The 12,161-nt window shown below is 40.5% G+C and overlaps 1 protein-coding gene across 1 annotated transcript; it reads left to right on the top strand.

Annotated features, from left to right (window-relative positions):
• The first annotated feature begins 2,275 nt into the window (after positions 1–2,275).
• LOC145490210 (sodium-coupled monocarboxylate transporter 1-like) lies at positions 2,276–12,161 on the top strand. The gene is made up of 14 exons (XM_081469327.1): positions 2,276–3,318; positions 6,120–6,185; positions 6,448–6,499; positions 6,809–6,876; positions 7,792–7,946; positions 8,029–8,169; positions 8,637–8,855; positions 9,486–9,598; positions 9,703–9,773; positions 10,157–10,243; positions 10,831–11,021; positions 11,141–11,241; positions 11,419–11,603; positions 12,075–12,161. Exons 1-14 carry the CDS (start codon positions 2,989–2,991, stop codon positions 12,120–12,122), a joined length of 1,827 nt encoding a protein of 608 aa, XP_081325453.1. The 5' UTR covers positions 2,276–2,988; the 3' UTR covers positions 12,123–12,161.

The raw sequence follows: 12,161 nt of genomic DNA, 5'->3' as shown, positions 1-12,161 counted from the left end.
CAGAGCTTCTTTTTATAACGACTTCCTAGAAATTGTTAGAGTGAGGCCCTAATCCATAGTTTTTAAAGCACATATGTATATTTGAACTGATGCACTACCGAGTGGACTGCTGTACTCAATTTAACATAATTTTTGTAACATCGACGTTCAACAGACCTTTGTCAGAAAGGAAATGTTGATACGCAACTTCAGGTTAACGACGAAATAAAATTTGTGATCATACTGTCTTGCATTGGTGTGAACTCTTTCGTTAAACGGTGATGATCTTTTTTATGTAATTATACAAAAAAGTTTACAACCCATCTACTGAATGACTGACTTTTCAAGCGAGTGAATTATTTCTTCCCCAACTAACTGCTGTAACTCTCTCTGGCTACGCTATCACTCGTTAAAAAAATAAATTTTTGTACCAAGGTGTGGTCGTTCTCACACTGGAGCCTGTCAAAGAAGTGCTTTGCCAAGAGCTAAGCAGGCTTTAGTTTGATATCTGTGCTCTGAGGGGCTGAGAAAGCATATGCTCCCAGACTATCACTTCAAAGTAAATTGAAAGAGAGATAAAAGGTTTGTTTCTCTATATGTATTTTTTTTGTCTTCAATCATCACTGTAGGTTATCTGTAGGACTCCGTTCATAGGACATCAGCGAAGATGAGTGCTCTTCCAGCCGGCATTCGAGATCAGCCATTGGTGCGGTTTTGTTAGTTCCCACGATACTCAAGATACAATTTCTGTCAGCACTTTATAGTAATATCCTGATACCCAAGTGGAGATGACATCTGCGAAGAGATAAAGCGTCGATATTGAAAACAGCCCTTGGGACACTTATGTTCCATCTTCCATGCTTACATTCTGCGTAACACACCGTGACAACTAGGCCAAGAGGAATGGAAAACTCGGATTGTCACTGATTAGAATTCACGCGCCTGCTGAAAAGATAAAATTGCCTGCTCAAGTAAAGATGATTCAAGGATAATCGGGAACTGTACGGAAAGAAATACAAAGATCGATCGCGACTGAACACATTTCCAGTTTTTGTTGTCAATAGTCGTGATACCTTGAGGAGAAATAAAACACGTAAGATCATCAAATTAAGTTCAGCGATCGAAACAAAATACGATGTAGTTACAAAAACAACAATTGTAGACTTACGCTGTGTTGGTTAATCCCCAAGTCGAGGTAAGCAGCACGCATTTTCATTGCTCATCAAGGGAGTGACCGAGGCCATGACTCTTGCAAATATTGACCTTTCAGCACTGGCCAACGCCCTTACTAGCGCTCGGTGAGCTAAGAGAAGTGATTACCGATCGTTTCTGAAATTTCAGCCGGAAGCATATTGCAATTATGTCACAATATATTGCCGCGATCTTTTTCGCCAGGGGAAATGGAAGGTTTCATGTAAAATTGTATTTAAGGCAGGGGTACACATGAATTTAAGTGAAATTTTAGGAAGTTTAAAGAGGGATTAAAAGGATAAAAAGGGGTTTGGAACACCACCAGACAGTTGATTGCCCCCAAAAAGGGCACCCCGGGTTGCATGGTGGGCAACTGTTTGGTGTACGTCTGCCAATTTCTAACTTCAAATTCTAATTTTAAAACAACATCAAATCTTCAAAATTTCCTATTTCCATAAATTTTACTAATCCTTTGAGAAAAACTATTTATTCCCAAATATACCCAAAATTCACCAAAAAATTTACAAAACAGCCCAAAACGTAGCTATGTGAAATGAGCAGAGAGATTTTTCACTGCTTGAAACGTGAACGAGATATTTGCATTCAAACCATAATACCCAGCAAAAATATGGCCTTCATGTTAACCCCCGCCTTAAAAGAAAGCCGGAATCCTCAGAATTATACTGTAGTAGAAAAAACACGTAATATAAATTAACAATTCAAAGAAACAAGGCTAATTAAGATTAGAAAAGATTGAGGCGGTTTGTGAGCCATTAACTTGAGGAGTACTTAGCCGAGAAGTCAGTTCAAGTGCGCGAAGGCTAATCTTTTCCTCCGCTTGTCAGGAACTGACGCAGGCAACAGTAGAAAGTAACCTACTAGAATGAAGGCAGGGCGATGACCTCAGCATAAGAAAAATTTGTATATATTTAGAAAGTGCTCCAACAAGTTTCACTTTTGAGGCAATTAAGATATGCATCGAAAGCAGGAATCATTATTACTTCTATCGAGCTAGAGAGAAGGGTTTTCGACAGAGTCATTAGAGTGATCGAGCTTATCAACTCTACTGTCAACTCAACAAGGTAAAGAGAAAAATTCGTTAAAGCAATTTTGCCAAAATATTTCTTTCTATTTCTCTTGTTTTCTGGTAACACTGATTCCTGAAATTGAAAATACTAGAAAGTGAGTGACGTGACATGTTAATATCGCGTGCTTGTCAAATGACAAAAAGGCGCTATGTATCACATCCAGCGCCAGTGAGGGCGTGAGGTATTTATTTTGGAACGTCTGAAATATCAATGCTGGCCACAAGCCAGAGCTGTAGTCTATTCATTCCAAACGCAACAATCGAGCACGTCAAAAGATCACGAAACAATCAACTATTGAGTAAGGCTTTGACGGGCACACAAAGGGCATCGTGTTGACAACGTTGTGTGTCTACAGTTAAGTTTTGGCAGGCTAATAGCTATTGTTCTAGAATATTTGCAGTCCACAGACCACAGCTCTGTGTTATATTCCGGTGTTTTACCCGCGGGCAGTTCTATTAATTTCAAGTTATGTAACTGTCGGATGTGCGCTTATTCACTTACAAAGGACTCCGCTGTTACTTCACGTTTTTCCAGTTTTCAAGCTGTACGGATCAACCGACCATGCAATAATTTTCCGTATCACATCGCTTTTTAAAAGCAGGCTACGTACTGGTGAATACCAAGGTCAAAGCACTTACGTTGGTCTTGTATTCGTTAGGATAAACAAGTAAGACGTTCAGTTATCTACATTCAGTATATTGATTATTCAATCTGACCCTGGAATCCAGCCATGAAGTTCACCGAGGATTACGCGGTCTTCGTTCTCTCTCTTTTAATTCCAATCACCGTTGGATTCTATTTTGCCTGCCAAGGAGGAAGACAGAAAACCACAACCGAATTTCTCCTGGCTGATAAGAACCAGAGGAGCTGGCTGATAGCGCTGTCACTTGTAGCTAGTTATTTCTCATCGGTTCTCTTGCTCGGCGCGACTGCTGAAGTGTTCACATATGGTGTACAGTATATTATTTTTGCGTTGTTCTCCTACTGGATTGTGGCAGCTATTGCGCATGTTATCTTTATTCCCATGTTCCATCGAGTAAAGATTACTTCAGTAAACGAGGTAAGTTGCGTTTTTCTTTATTGTGTTTCGTCTAAATTTTTTTGTTTAGACTTGATTAATAACAACACGTCCTTTAATGCTAGTGCCGGGCTCTTAGAAAATTTCATGACTACAGTCAGGGAACTTAACCCGAAATTTTCTTTGTTTGGTCTAAATGTAAGCATCTTTTCTAGCTTAAAACGAAAACAAAAACATTAGTTTCCGAGCAAAGAAATATGCACTGTTCGCAAAATTACAGTTGTCATGTCCAATGGCATAAGGTTGACATGTGCCTTCTACATATCAGATGTTTTAAAAGGTTGAATCCAGCGCGTGCCTTTATTGGTCGATTGGTGGTCACGTGCTCATGGTTGAAAAAAAAAAAACGTTACCCAGTGACGAATATTGGAAATTTCAGAAATTATTGCCCACTTACACTGCAGACTTGCTTTCGATAACGAAACTGATGAACCCAAAGTTCGGTCATCATTTTCACGTGCTCATGTAAAATGTGAGCATGTGTTTGCATCGTGACACCAGGTGGAGTGATATTTTTTTTTTCTGCACTCGCATCCCTAATGCTGAGATAATTGACAAAGGCAACAGCCGCAATAGAAAGACGCTGGAATCCTGGCACACAGCGAAAACGGTCGAGGCCGACGACAATTCGTGCCCTCTGCCGGGACAATATAACATTCTTTTAAACAAACACTAATTTTACACTTTTGGCATTCTCACATTCTTTCACACGTATTCTATTTAATATATGCCATTCGCTTGTTGTATTCAAAAACGTTTAGGTCTATTTTATCATTTCATTTTTGTCCGTCGAAGACAGCAGACTGGCTGTTGAAAGCTCACAACTTTAAACAATTTTACCAGAGAACGTTTTTTACCTCTTTTATAATGAATCCTGGTATCGGATCTTCAATATTTTTACGCATCCCTGATGTCTCGTTTCTGTTAATGATTGAAAACTTGAGCTCTTTGCAAGTCTTTCTTCAGGCATGAATCGAAAAGCACTCGAAGAAAGAGTAAGCTAAGAATGCTTCAGCAATTCTTGCAGTATGCTACGAAGAATGCGAAAACAAAACAGTGTCTCTTTCTGACCACTTTCTAAATTTTTACATCAATCGAATATCATGCTTTTGTTAGCATGAACTGTAGTTTCGTTTTCTTTCTTTCTGTTCTTTTTTTGGAGAATGTTGTCCAGTACTCTATACCAAAAGAAAGTTTATTTATGTGCATTGTCGAACGTCTTCATCTTGAACTTGGTTATCTTGAACTGCCCGTTATCTCGAGCTCAATAAATCATATCCGCATGATAACGCGTTTTAAAGCTGTTGCTACCGGCCATCTCGATTCCTCTTTATCTGGAACTATTTTTTTTTTTTTTGTGTGTGTGTGTGTGTGTGTGTGTGTGTGTGTGTGTGTGTGTGTGTGTGTGTGTGTGTGTTTCCCTTGAGAGTTCGAGATAGTAGGGTTCAACTGTGACTTATGCATAATTGTGTCTATAATAAATAAGCTAACGATTCAATGACTCATACAAAAGTCAAAATTGTTTATCTGCAATCTTCAGACTGTCATAACAGATTACCTCTTATGCTCGGTATCGGGCCTCCGATATTTTTGATTTGGGCTCATCCCTTATCTCATCATTGGAAGCATGTGGCTTTGTTTGTGGAGTGTTAAGAGAGGAATCTTGAAAAAAATATGTTATTACTACCTTCTAACATATACGCACGTTTTATTTTTCACCCTTTTATGGAGTTAAATTCCGCAGAAGAGGAATTCTAACAAGCCCCCGAGGCAAAAACTCTTTGGCTCGTGAGCAGAACCGGTTTTTGTGGGAGGGAAGATTGCGTGACCAAGACCAAAAGGATATCTTCGTAGGAGGATACCTATCGAAACTAGAGTTTCACCATAAATGTTTTTTTAATAACTTCCTTCTTTTATTGCGCAACTTCTTTTATTGCGCAAATACCTCTTCAAAGCGCCGTGGTTCGCTGCACGTGTGGATATTCACAATATTTGGGCGAAGGTCACAAACGAATAAGTCCCCAAATTGAATGCAAACCTAGGCAATGCTAAAGACGACCGCAAAGAAAAAAAAAGAAATTTAATCAAGAAGCCGGAATCAGAGTAAACATTGAACAAGGTTGGAATAAAATGCTACCCAATCATTTTTATTAGGGCTAACACGTTCAGAAGTTTCAATTCGATAACAGAACGATACTCGAGCTGTTCAGCGTACTTTATCAAATACACGTTGTACCAAATACCAAATTATTTCATTTCTTTTGTCTTCTAATCATGTCTGTTACTTTCCCTTCCAATTGCATCATTATCAGCTATATTAAGCACTTAAAAACATCATTTCCTGCTGTATTGAGGGTGTAGCCAGACAATTTCCGCCATGCTTACTTTGCAGTTATAAAGTGGTTGTTGATTTTTATAAATCCAGACTGAACTTTATCCCGCAATGTCCCTCAGTTTCACGTGAGAGGCGTGGTAAAATTATTTGCTGACAATGCTTCTAGCGGCAACAACCCGTTTTCCTTGTTGTTTCCTTGTTGGCAAGACACTTTACTCTAAAGATGCCTAAAGGCTCTACTAAATTGTTATCGGAGGCCGTCTGCAAAAGTTTGGGAGGGGTGACCGGGGATAGACTAGCATCCTATCCAGGGAGATCGGGGGGGGGGGGGGAGTGGTTATTCTCCATGTCGCTTCATCCAAAGGAAACTCGGGAGCAAAATACTAAAATCCCAGGTATATGAACAAACTAGAAAACATAACTGTGAACGTTTGTTTCTTCTCTTCAGTATCTGGAGGCGAGGTTTTCCGTTGGCGTCCGATACATTGGATCACTCCTCTTCACTGTAACTTATGTAAGTATTGCTGTGTGAGTTTTTATTTGTTTTGTGACAAAACCTTTTTCATTCTCTGACGAGACTAATCTGCACGGGTAAAGCCAAGCGGGAAATATTAGCACGAATTGCGATTTGTTTCACTAAGGACGGACGATAACTTCGACAATCGGAAAAAGGCGAAATACGCGCACTTCTTGATACTTGAAAGAGCACGTATTGATATCTTGAATTTCTTTTGTTTTGTTTTGTTTTGTTTTGTTTTGTTTTTTTTTTCGCTTAGATTCTTTACCTATGCCTCGTCCTTTACATCCCATCACATGCCATTAATACAGGTAAGATACCAACTGGGTGTAAGATTTAAGGCAAATTTGTCGATACACGATTTCTTTATAATTTAGACTTGGGAAATACTTCGTGTAAAAAGAACTATAATAACCTTAACATTTATTAACCTTGGCCAGTTTTTTGGTTTCTGATGACAAGTTAAAAAAAAAAAACGTAAAAAAAAACTTAAAAAAAAAACCACAAATGCGATTTGCGGCTAACGAAAACAAACGCGTGGCTTATTCAGCAATTAGTGACCTGCGATGATGTCGTCTCATGATTTATTGAACTGTTGTTCTTCCTCTCTCCATCATTAGTTGCTGGTGTTCCTTTAGCAGTCGGTATTGTATCCACTGGAATCGTCTGTACTCTTTACGCCGCGCTGGTAAGTTTGTCTAACCTTTCTTTCGTAGTGTGTTTTTCACATCCACTTAAAACAAAAGTTTATTTGATGTATGCATAAGAAAACGTCTAGACTATAGGCTAAGATCCATGTGATCAGACACCATGAGCCAGATAAGACCAACTAATCTTCTCTGTGTTATTTTTTTTTCTTAAACTCATGCAGTCGCGTTACAGACAGTCTGAGGAATAAGCCAGCCACGATCGGATACAAAGTCATCATTTAGCTATTTATACAGTTCCGGCTTTATTAGACGCGTGGCTATAGACACGCTTGATTTATTTTTCTAAATCTGGCCAAGAACACGTGATGGTAACGCGACTGATCACATGCAGGATACAGGGCAAACTTTTCGTTAACCTGGCGAATTAGCTGTGGAAACCGACTGTTCTTCGTATTAATCAAATATGACTAACAATTATAAAACCAACTCCCAGTGGCCTTTTGGCTCAATAGCAAAGATAGCACAGGATCCAATCAATCAATCATTTATTTATCCTCAAGGAAATAGAAGCATACTAGTCGCTAGAGTCCCTTTCACACTCGCAGAATAAGAGATCGAGAAATGTTACCGCGCTAGCTGGAGCGAGTTGGAAGTGTGAATGGATAGGGAAATGGAGGGAGAAGAAATGAGAAGCGCGTTAGCGTTTAGGAGCAAGCGAGAAAGGGAGACAACATGTTGACGCTGCTAACAGCCATAGGATTCTTACACGAATTGGGCTGAAATGAGATGCTCTTATTTATGCTGGCTTAGTAAGGGACTGGTGCGAATAGATTCGAATCACGTTCACATTTAAGTCTGTTCTTGCATTTTTTCCTGTCCTTTCTCGGGTGTAATTGATAACAGTTTTGTTCGCTTGCGCTTGCTGATTTTCCGTTGTTTATTTGTAATGACAGGGAGGTCTTAAGGCTGTCGTATGGACTAACGCATTTCACCTCATTCTCATGCTGACGGGACTCATCACGCTGTGCATTATGGGTATCGACACCGCAGGGGGCTTTGGACACGTGATTGAAGTGAATAAAAACCGAGAACGGATGACAATGTTCAAGTGAGTAATGAGAAGATTTTAATTCCTTGAAGCTGAATAATACAATTTTTTGGCTAAATACCTTGTGTATCCCCTTTCATAGCTTCAATCCAAATCCCACAGTCCGGGACACCTTCTGGACTCTTTCCATCGGAGGAGCCATAACGACCATGCCTGTGTGGACGGTCAGCCAGACAGCTGTCCAGCGGTATATCTCCATCAAGTATGTCAACCTGGCTAGAAGGTGAGCTATCGGAAAATCCTCTGATTGAAACAAAGAAGGGAAAAAATCGTGAGCCCTCCTCATTTCACGCTTGTCACCGTTAATGTTTTTCCGCGCTTGCCGGTGGTTACAGATTTTCTCGCCCTTTCTGGCGCCTACGTCTTTTTCGCGCACTGGCCAAAGCGGGGATTTCCATGTTCTTCCAGCCTTAGATTTACTGGCTACGTGTTTTCCTGCGCTTGCCACCGGCCGATGTTTACCCTCGCTTCTCACCAGTTATACATTTCCCCGCTCTTGTCACAGGTTTAAATTTTTCTCGCGCTTCGCGACAGAAACATCTTCAGCTCCAAGCTGTAACTGGTTGACTATACAATCTGACATTAAGTGTTTGGTTTTGCGGTTACCTTAGTTTAGTTCTACGACACTTAAGATAAAACAGTTCTCACACCATTCGTAAATGTAACTGTATAACTGATTTAACCCCTCAGGGCTGTATGGATAAGTGTACCAGTGTTGATAGTTATGACTAGCTTAGCGTGTGTGAACGGTCTCGTCCTGTACGCGGTGTACGCCAACTGCGATCCCTTGACAGCGGGAGAAATTCAACGCAACGGTCAGGTGCTGCTGTATTACGTCACAGATAAACTTCATCACCTGAAAGGGATGCCGGGATTCATGAGCGCCTGCATATTTGCCGGATCATTGAGGTATCGTATAAATAAACTCGATGGCAGCGATTTTTAAGTATTTAGTATTTTTTCTCCTTTCATATCTTAATGTACTCTTCGAATTTATTATTTTTTTGTGTATTTATATTAGTTCATAGGTGATCTGTTTTTATATGGGGTTTAGGACTCCCTTACAGATTATCATTTGGCCTTTTAACCATAGATTGTGATGAAAAAAATAAAATAAATAAAATAATCAATAGCCTCCATTTGGCGCAAAAATACGCTCGGATATTTGTCCGCGGACATTATCTGTTCCGAGAAGCAAACAGTTTTCCAAGAGTGTAGCTCGAGGAAAACTGTGAGCTGTTATTACTCGCATATTCCCCAGTTTTATCTGGGGCATATTCACTCACGTGAGGCGTTTAGACCGATTTCTAGTTAAGACCACCAAGTTATCATGCCGTTCTTATTACGTAAGAGTTAACTGATTTTTAACGTTTTAGACATGTCGGCTTGCCAAACTAGTTTGGGAGGCATGAAATTCAAACTAAGTTCAAACAGCGTTATAGAGGATTAAATTCTCTTTGTTTTAAAACTGTTACTTTAACTTAATTTTCTTCCTAACATTTCCAAAGCTTCTGACCAATCAAGATCTTTGTTTCGCAGCTTCATTTCATCCGGACTGAACTCTCTGTGCCTGGTCATTTTAGAAGATTTTCTCAAGAAGATGTCACGAAAGATGGATGACTTCGATTCCGCGAAAAGCTGCAAACTGTTAAGTTAGTTATTGTTTCGTTATTGTTACACTGAAAGTCGTGTTTCTAGCGTGAAAGAAGTCGTGATGTTAATCTGTAAACTCACTTTCTTAATGTATATCCTCCAGCTGTGTTAATAGGCTGTGTGGTGATCGGAGGCGCGGTCGCTCTTCATCATGCGGGTGACGTAGTATTGCAGGTGAGTCAAGGTTCCTTTTATGGATGTTCAGTTGATTTGTAAAGAGGTCTTGCTCTCAGACCCCACGTTACCCTTAGTCCGCGACCACAAGTTAGAGGAGACGCTGATATTGGGTACATCCAACCTCGTTCCAAGGTTCTCTCTCCTTTGCCTCCCTCAGCGACAAGGGAGGCCTAAGAACGAGGACTGGGTACATCATTCATATCATTCTCGTTAACCAGGGCTCCTATTAGACGATACATCGCTGAAAAAAAGTACAAAAGGCTCTGCAGACGACAATGAGCCTCCACACTGCCTCGCAGTCATTCAGTCTATGTTTGTCTACGTAAGTACTTCTCATTTAAAAGCACGTCTCCATCGTAACTGTTTATATATTTTTTTAGGTGTTCTCTGGTTTGCTGTATGTTACGGGCGGTCCGTTACTCGGCATCTTCATGCTTGGACTGCTGATTCCACGAGCTAACAGCAAGGTGAATATCTATTAATTTTTTTTTTTTTTTCTGAAAATGCTTTTTATACCTTAACTTTCCAGTCTCGTCACCTATCTCTGCTAATCATAATAAAGAAATGTTTTCAGCCGGTCAATCATGTGCGAAAACTATACCAGCCCCACTCCGATTTCTTTTGCTCTCACCCTAATTTACGCGCGGTCAGAATGCTCTGATTTGCTCGGTAGGGGAACGAAGCTCTCATGGGCTGCATGCCTCCGCTATGAATAATAATCGCAGGCCGGGATCCATACCGGTTTCCACCGTTTTACGGAATTATCGGTCAGATTTTGCATAATGACTCAGAAACCCAGGAAAGGGGACTTTAGGGAGTTTAAATCCAAAACTGATACTGCGGACCACGGCCTCGGACCCCTCTAGAAGCTTGCAACTTCGACGCTCATTGTTTCGGAAATCGGTCGCCGTTTATCCTAGGTCCACACCTGGATTGTTATACTATACACTATACATGCCTTAAAGGTCATTTTTACTTTTGTAGTTTTTTGAAAACTACTGGCATAAATATTTTTTAATCATTAAAACATTGACAATTTTCACTCCCCCTATAGGGCGCATACCTTGGAGTAGCCAGCGGTCTGGCTATGACAGTGTGGCTTTTCACTGGTGCCCAGCTCTACCCGCCAAATGATTACCGGGGCCCTGTGTGCATTTCAGGGTGCTCCTCTGACGTATTCAACAAGACCCAGGCAGCTATGAACAACGACACTGGAATACATTATCCCATCACGCATCATCATGTGTAAGTCAAAATATTTGAGCTTAAACTGAGGTGAATAATTCAGTTATTGACTTACTTTTTTTTAACGTTTAACGCGTTAACGCGTTTTTTAACGCGATATTATGCCACGTTTCTTACAGTAATCCACTGGCCACATTCTACAGTACGTCGTATTTGTGGTACTGCGCTATTGGTTGGGCAGTCACCATGGTGATAGGCACATTGACAAGTCTGTTGCTAGGTGAGTGATACCATGATGTTGGCATGGCAAATTGATATCAAAGGAGGAGTGAAATATTGGGATTAATACCATGGCATTATGATGTAGTCTGATGTCGTGTTATCCCAGAAACATGAGCAAATTTTTGAAAATATAATTCTGTGGATGGCACCTTGAGTTTTAAGTTTCTCTCAACAGAAACCGAAGACGAAAAGAAAGCAGGCGTAGATCCTAAACTCGTATTTCCACTCAAGTTATGGCTCTTAAGCTGGTTACCAAGCCAACGCGAAAGATGGAATTCGAGTACAGGCCTCCCTCAGTCAGACGACAAAGAGGACTGGGTACAGCTTGGGGAGAGAAAGCGGACGGGGTCTGCAGATCAGGTAAACGGCTACTTCTGAAAGCTTTTTAGAATTTTCGTCTGTAAGTTAGAAAAATCAAAGCGTTGAACTCTTTTCTTAGCTCCCTAATTGGTTATTGGTTTTAACCAATCGAAACAGGCATGCTGTTTTTTGCGGGTTTTCCCACACTTGGCATCGGTCCCATGTTTTCCCGCGCTGTACACTAGCTACGTTTTGCTGGGCGGTCTCGTGTTTCCTTCGCACTATACACTAGTTACTTTTTCCCGTGTTTGACATAGGTGTCATGATTTCCCACTCACGTTTCCTCTCATTTGGCGTCGGTCCCAAGTTTACCCGCGCTTTACACATGCTTGGCACGGTTTTTTTTCTTCCAGTTCTGATTGGCTCATTCCATTATATATTTCTGCCTGTTGTGATTGGTCCGATGAGATAACCATGCTTTAGTTTTGCGGCATTTATTTGTCCGTGTATTCATTATGTTTTCATTTTCAGTTACCAAGAACAGGGACAAGCGAATCCTGGCGAACAAGTTGTGCTTGAAAAAGAACAAAAAAGATCTTAAAGATAACCACGCTAGCA

The sequence above is a fragment of the Orbicella franksi genome, chromosome 6 (assembly GCF_964199315.1).
Source record: "Orbicella franksi chromosome 6, jaOrbFran1.1, whole genome shotgun sequence".
In the NCBI taxonomy this organism is placed as follows: domain Eukaryota; kingdom Metazoa; phylum Cnidaria; class Anthozoa; order Scleractinia; family Merulinidae; genus Orbicella; species Orbicella franksi.
Note: the sequence above shows the minus strand (reverse complement) of the source record. Positions and strands in the feature narration are given on the sequence as shown.

What these genes read in the sequence shown, in the direction of transcription:
- LOC145490210 (XM_081469327.1), top strand. Translation starts at nt 2,989, where the DNA reads ATGAAGTTCACCGAGGATTACGCGGTCTTCGTTCTCTCTCTTTTAATT. An exon ending in GAACGGATGACAATGTTCAA is followed by an intron (nt 7,947 to 8,028) that starts GTGAGTAATGAG and finishes CCCCTTTCATAG; the next exon opens with CTTCAATCCAAATCCCACAG. An exon ending in CCCATCACGCATCATCATGT is followed by an intron (nt 11,022 to 11,140) that starts GTAAGTCAAAAT and finishes CGTTTCTTACAG; the next exon opens with TAATCCACTGGCCACATTCT.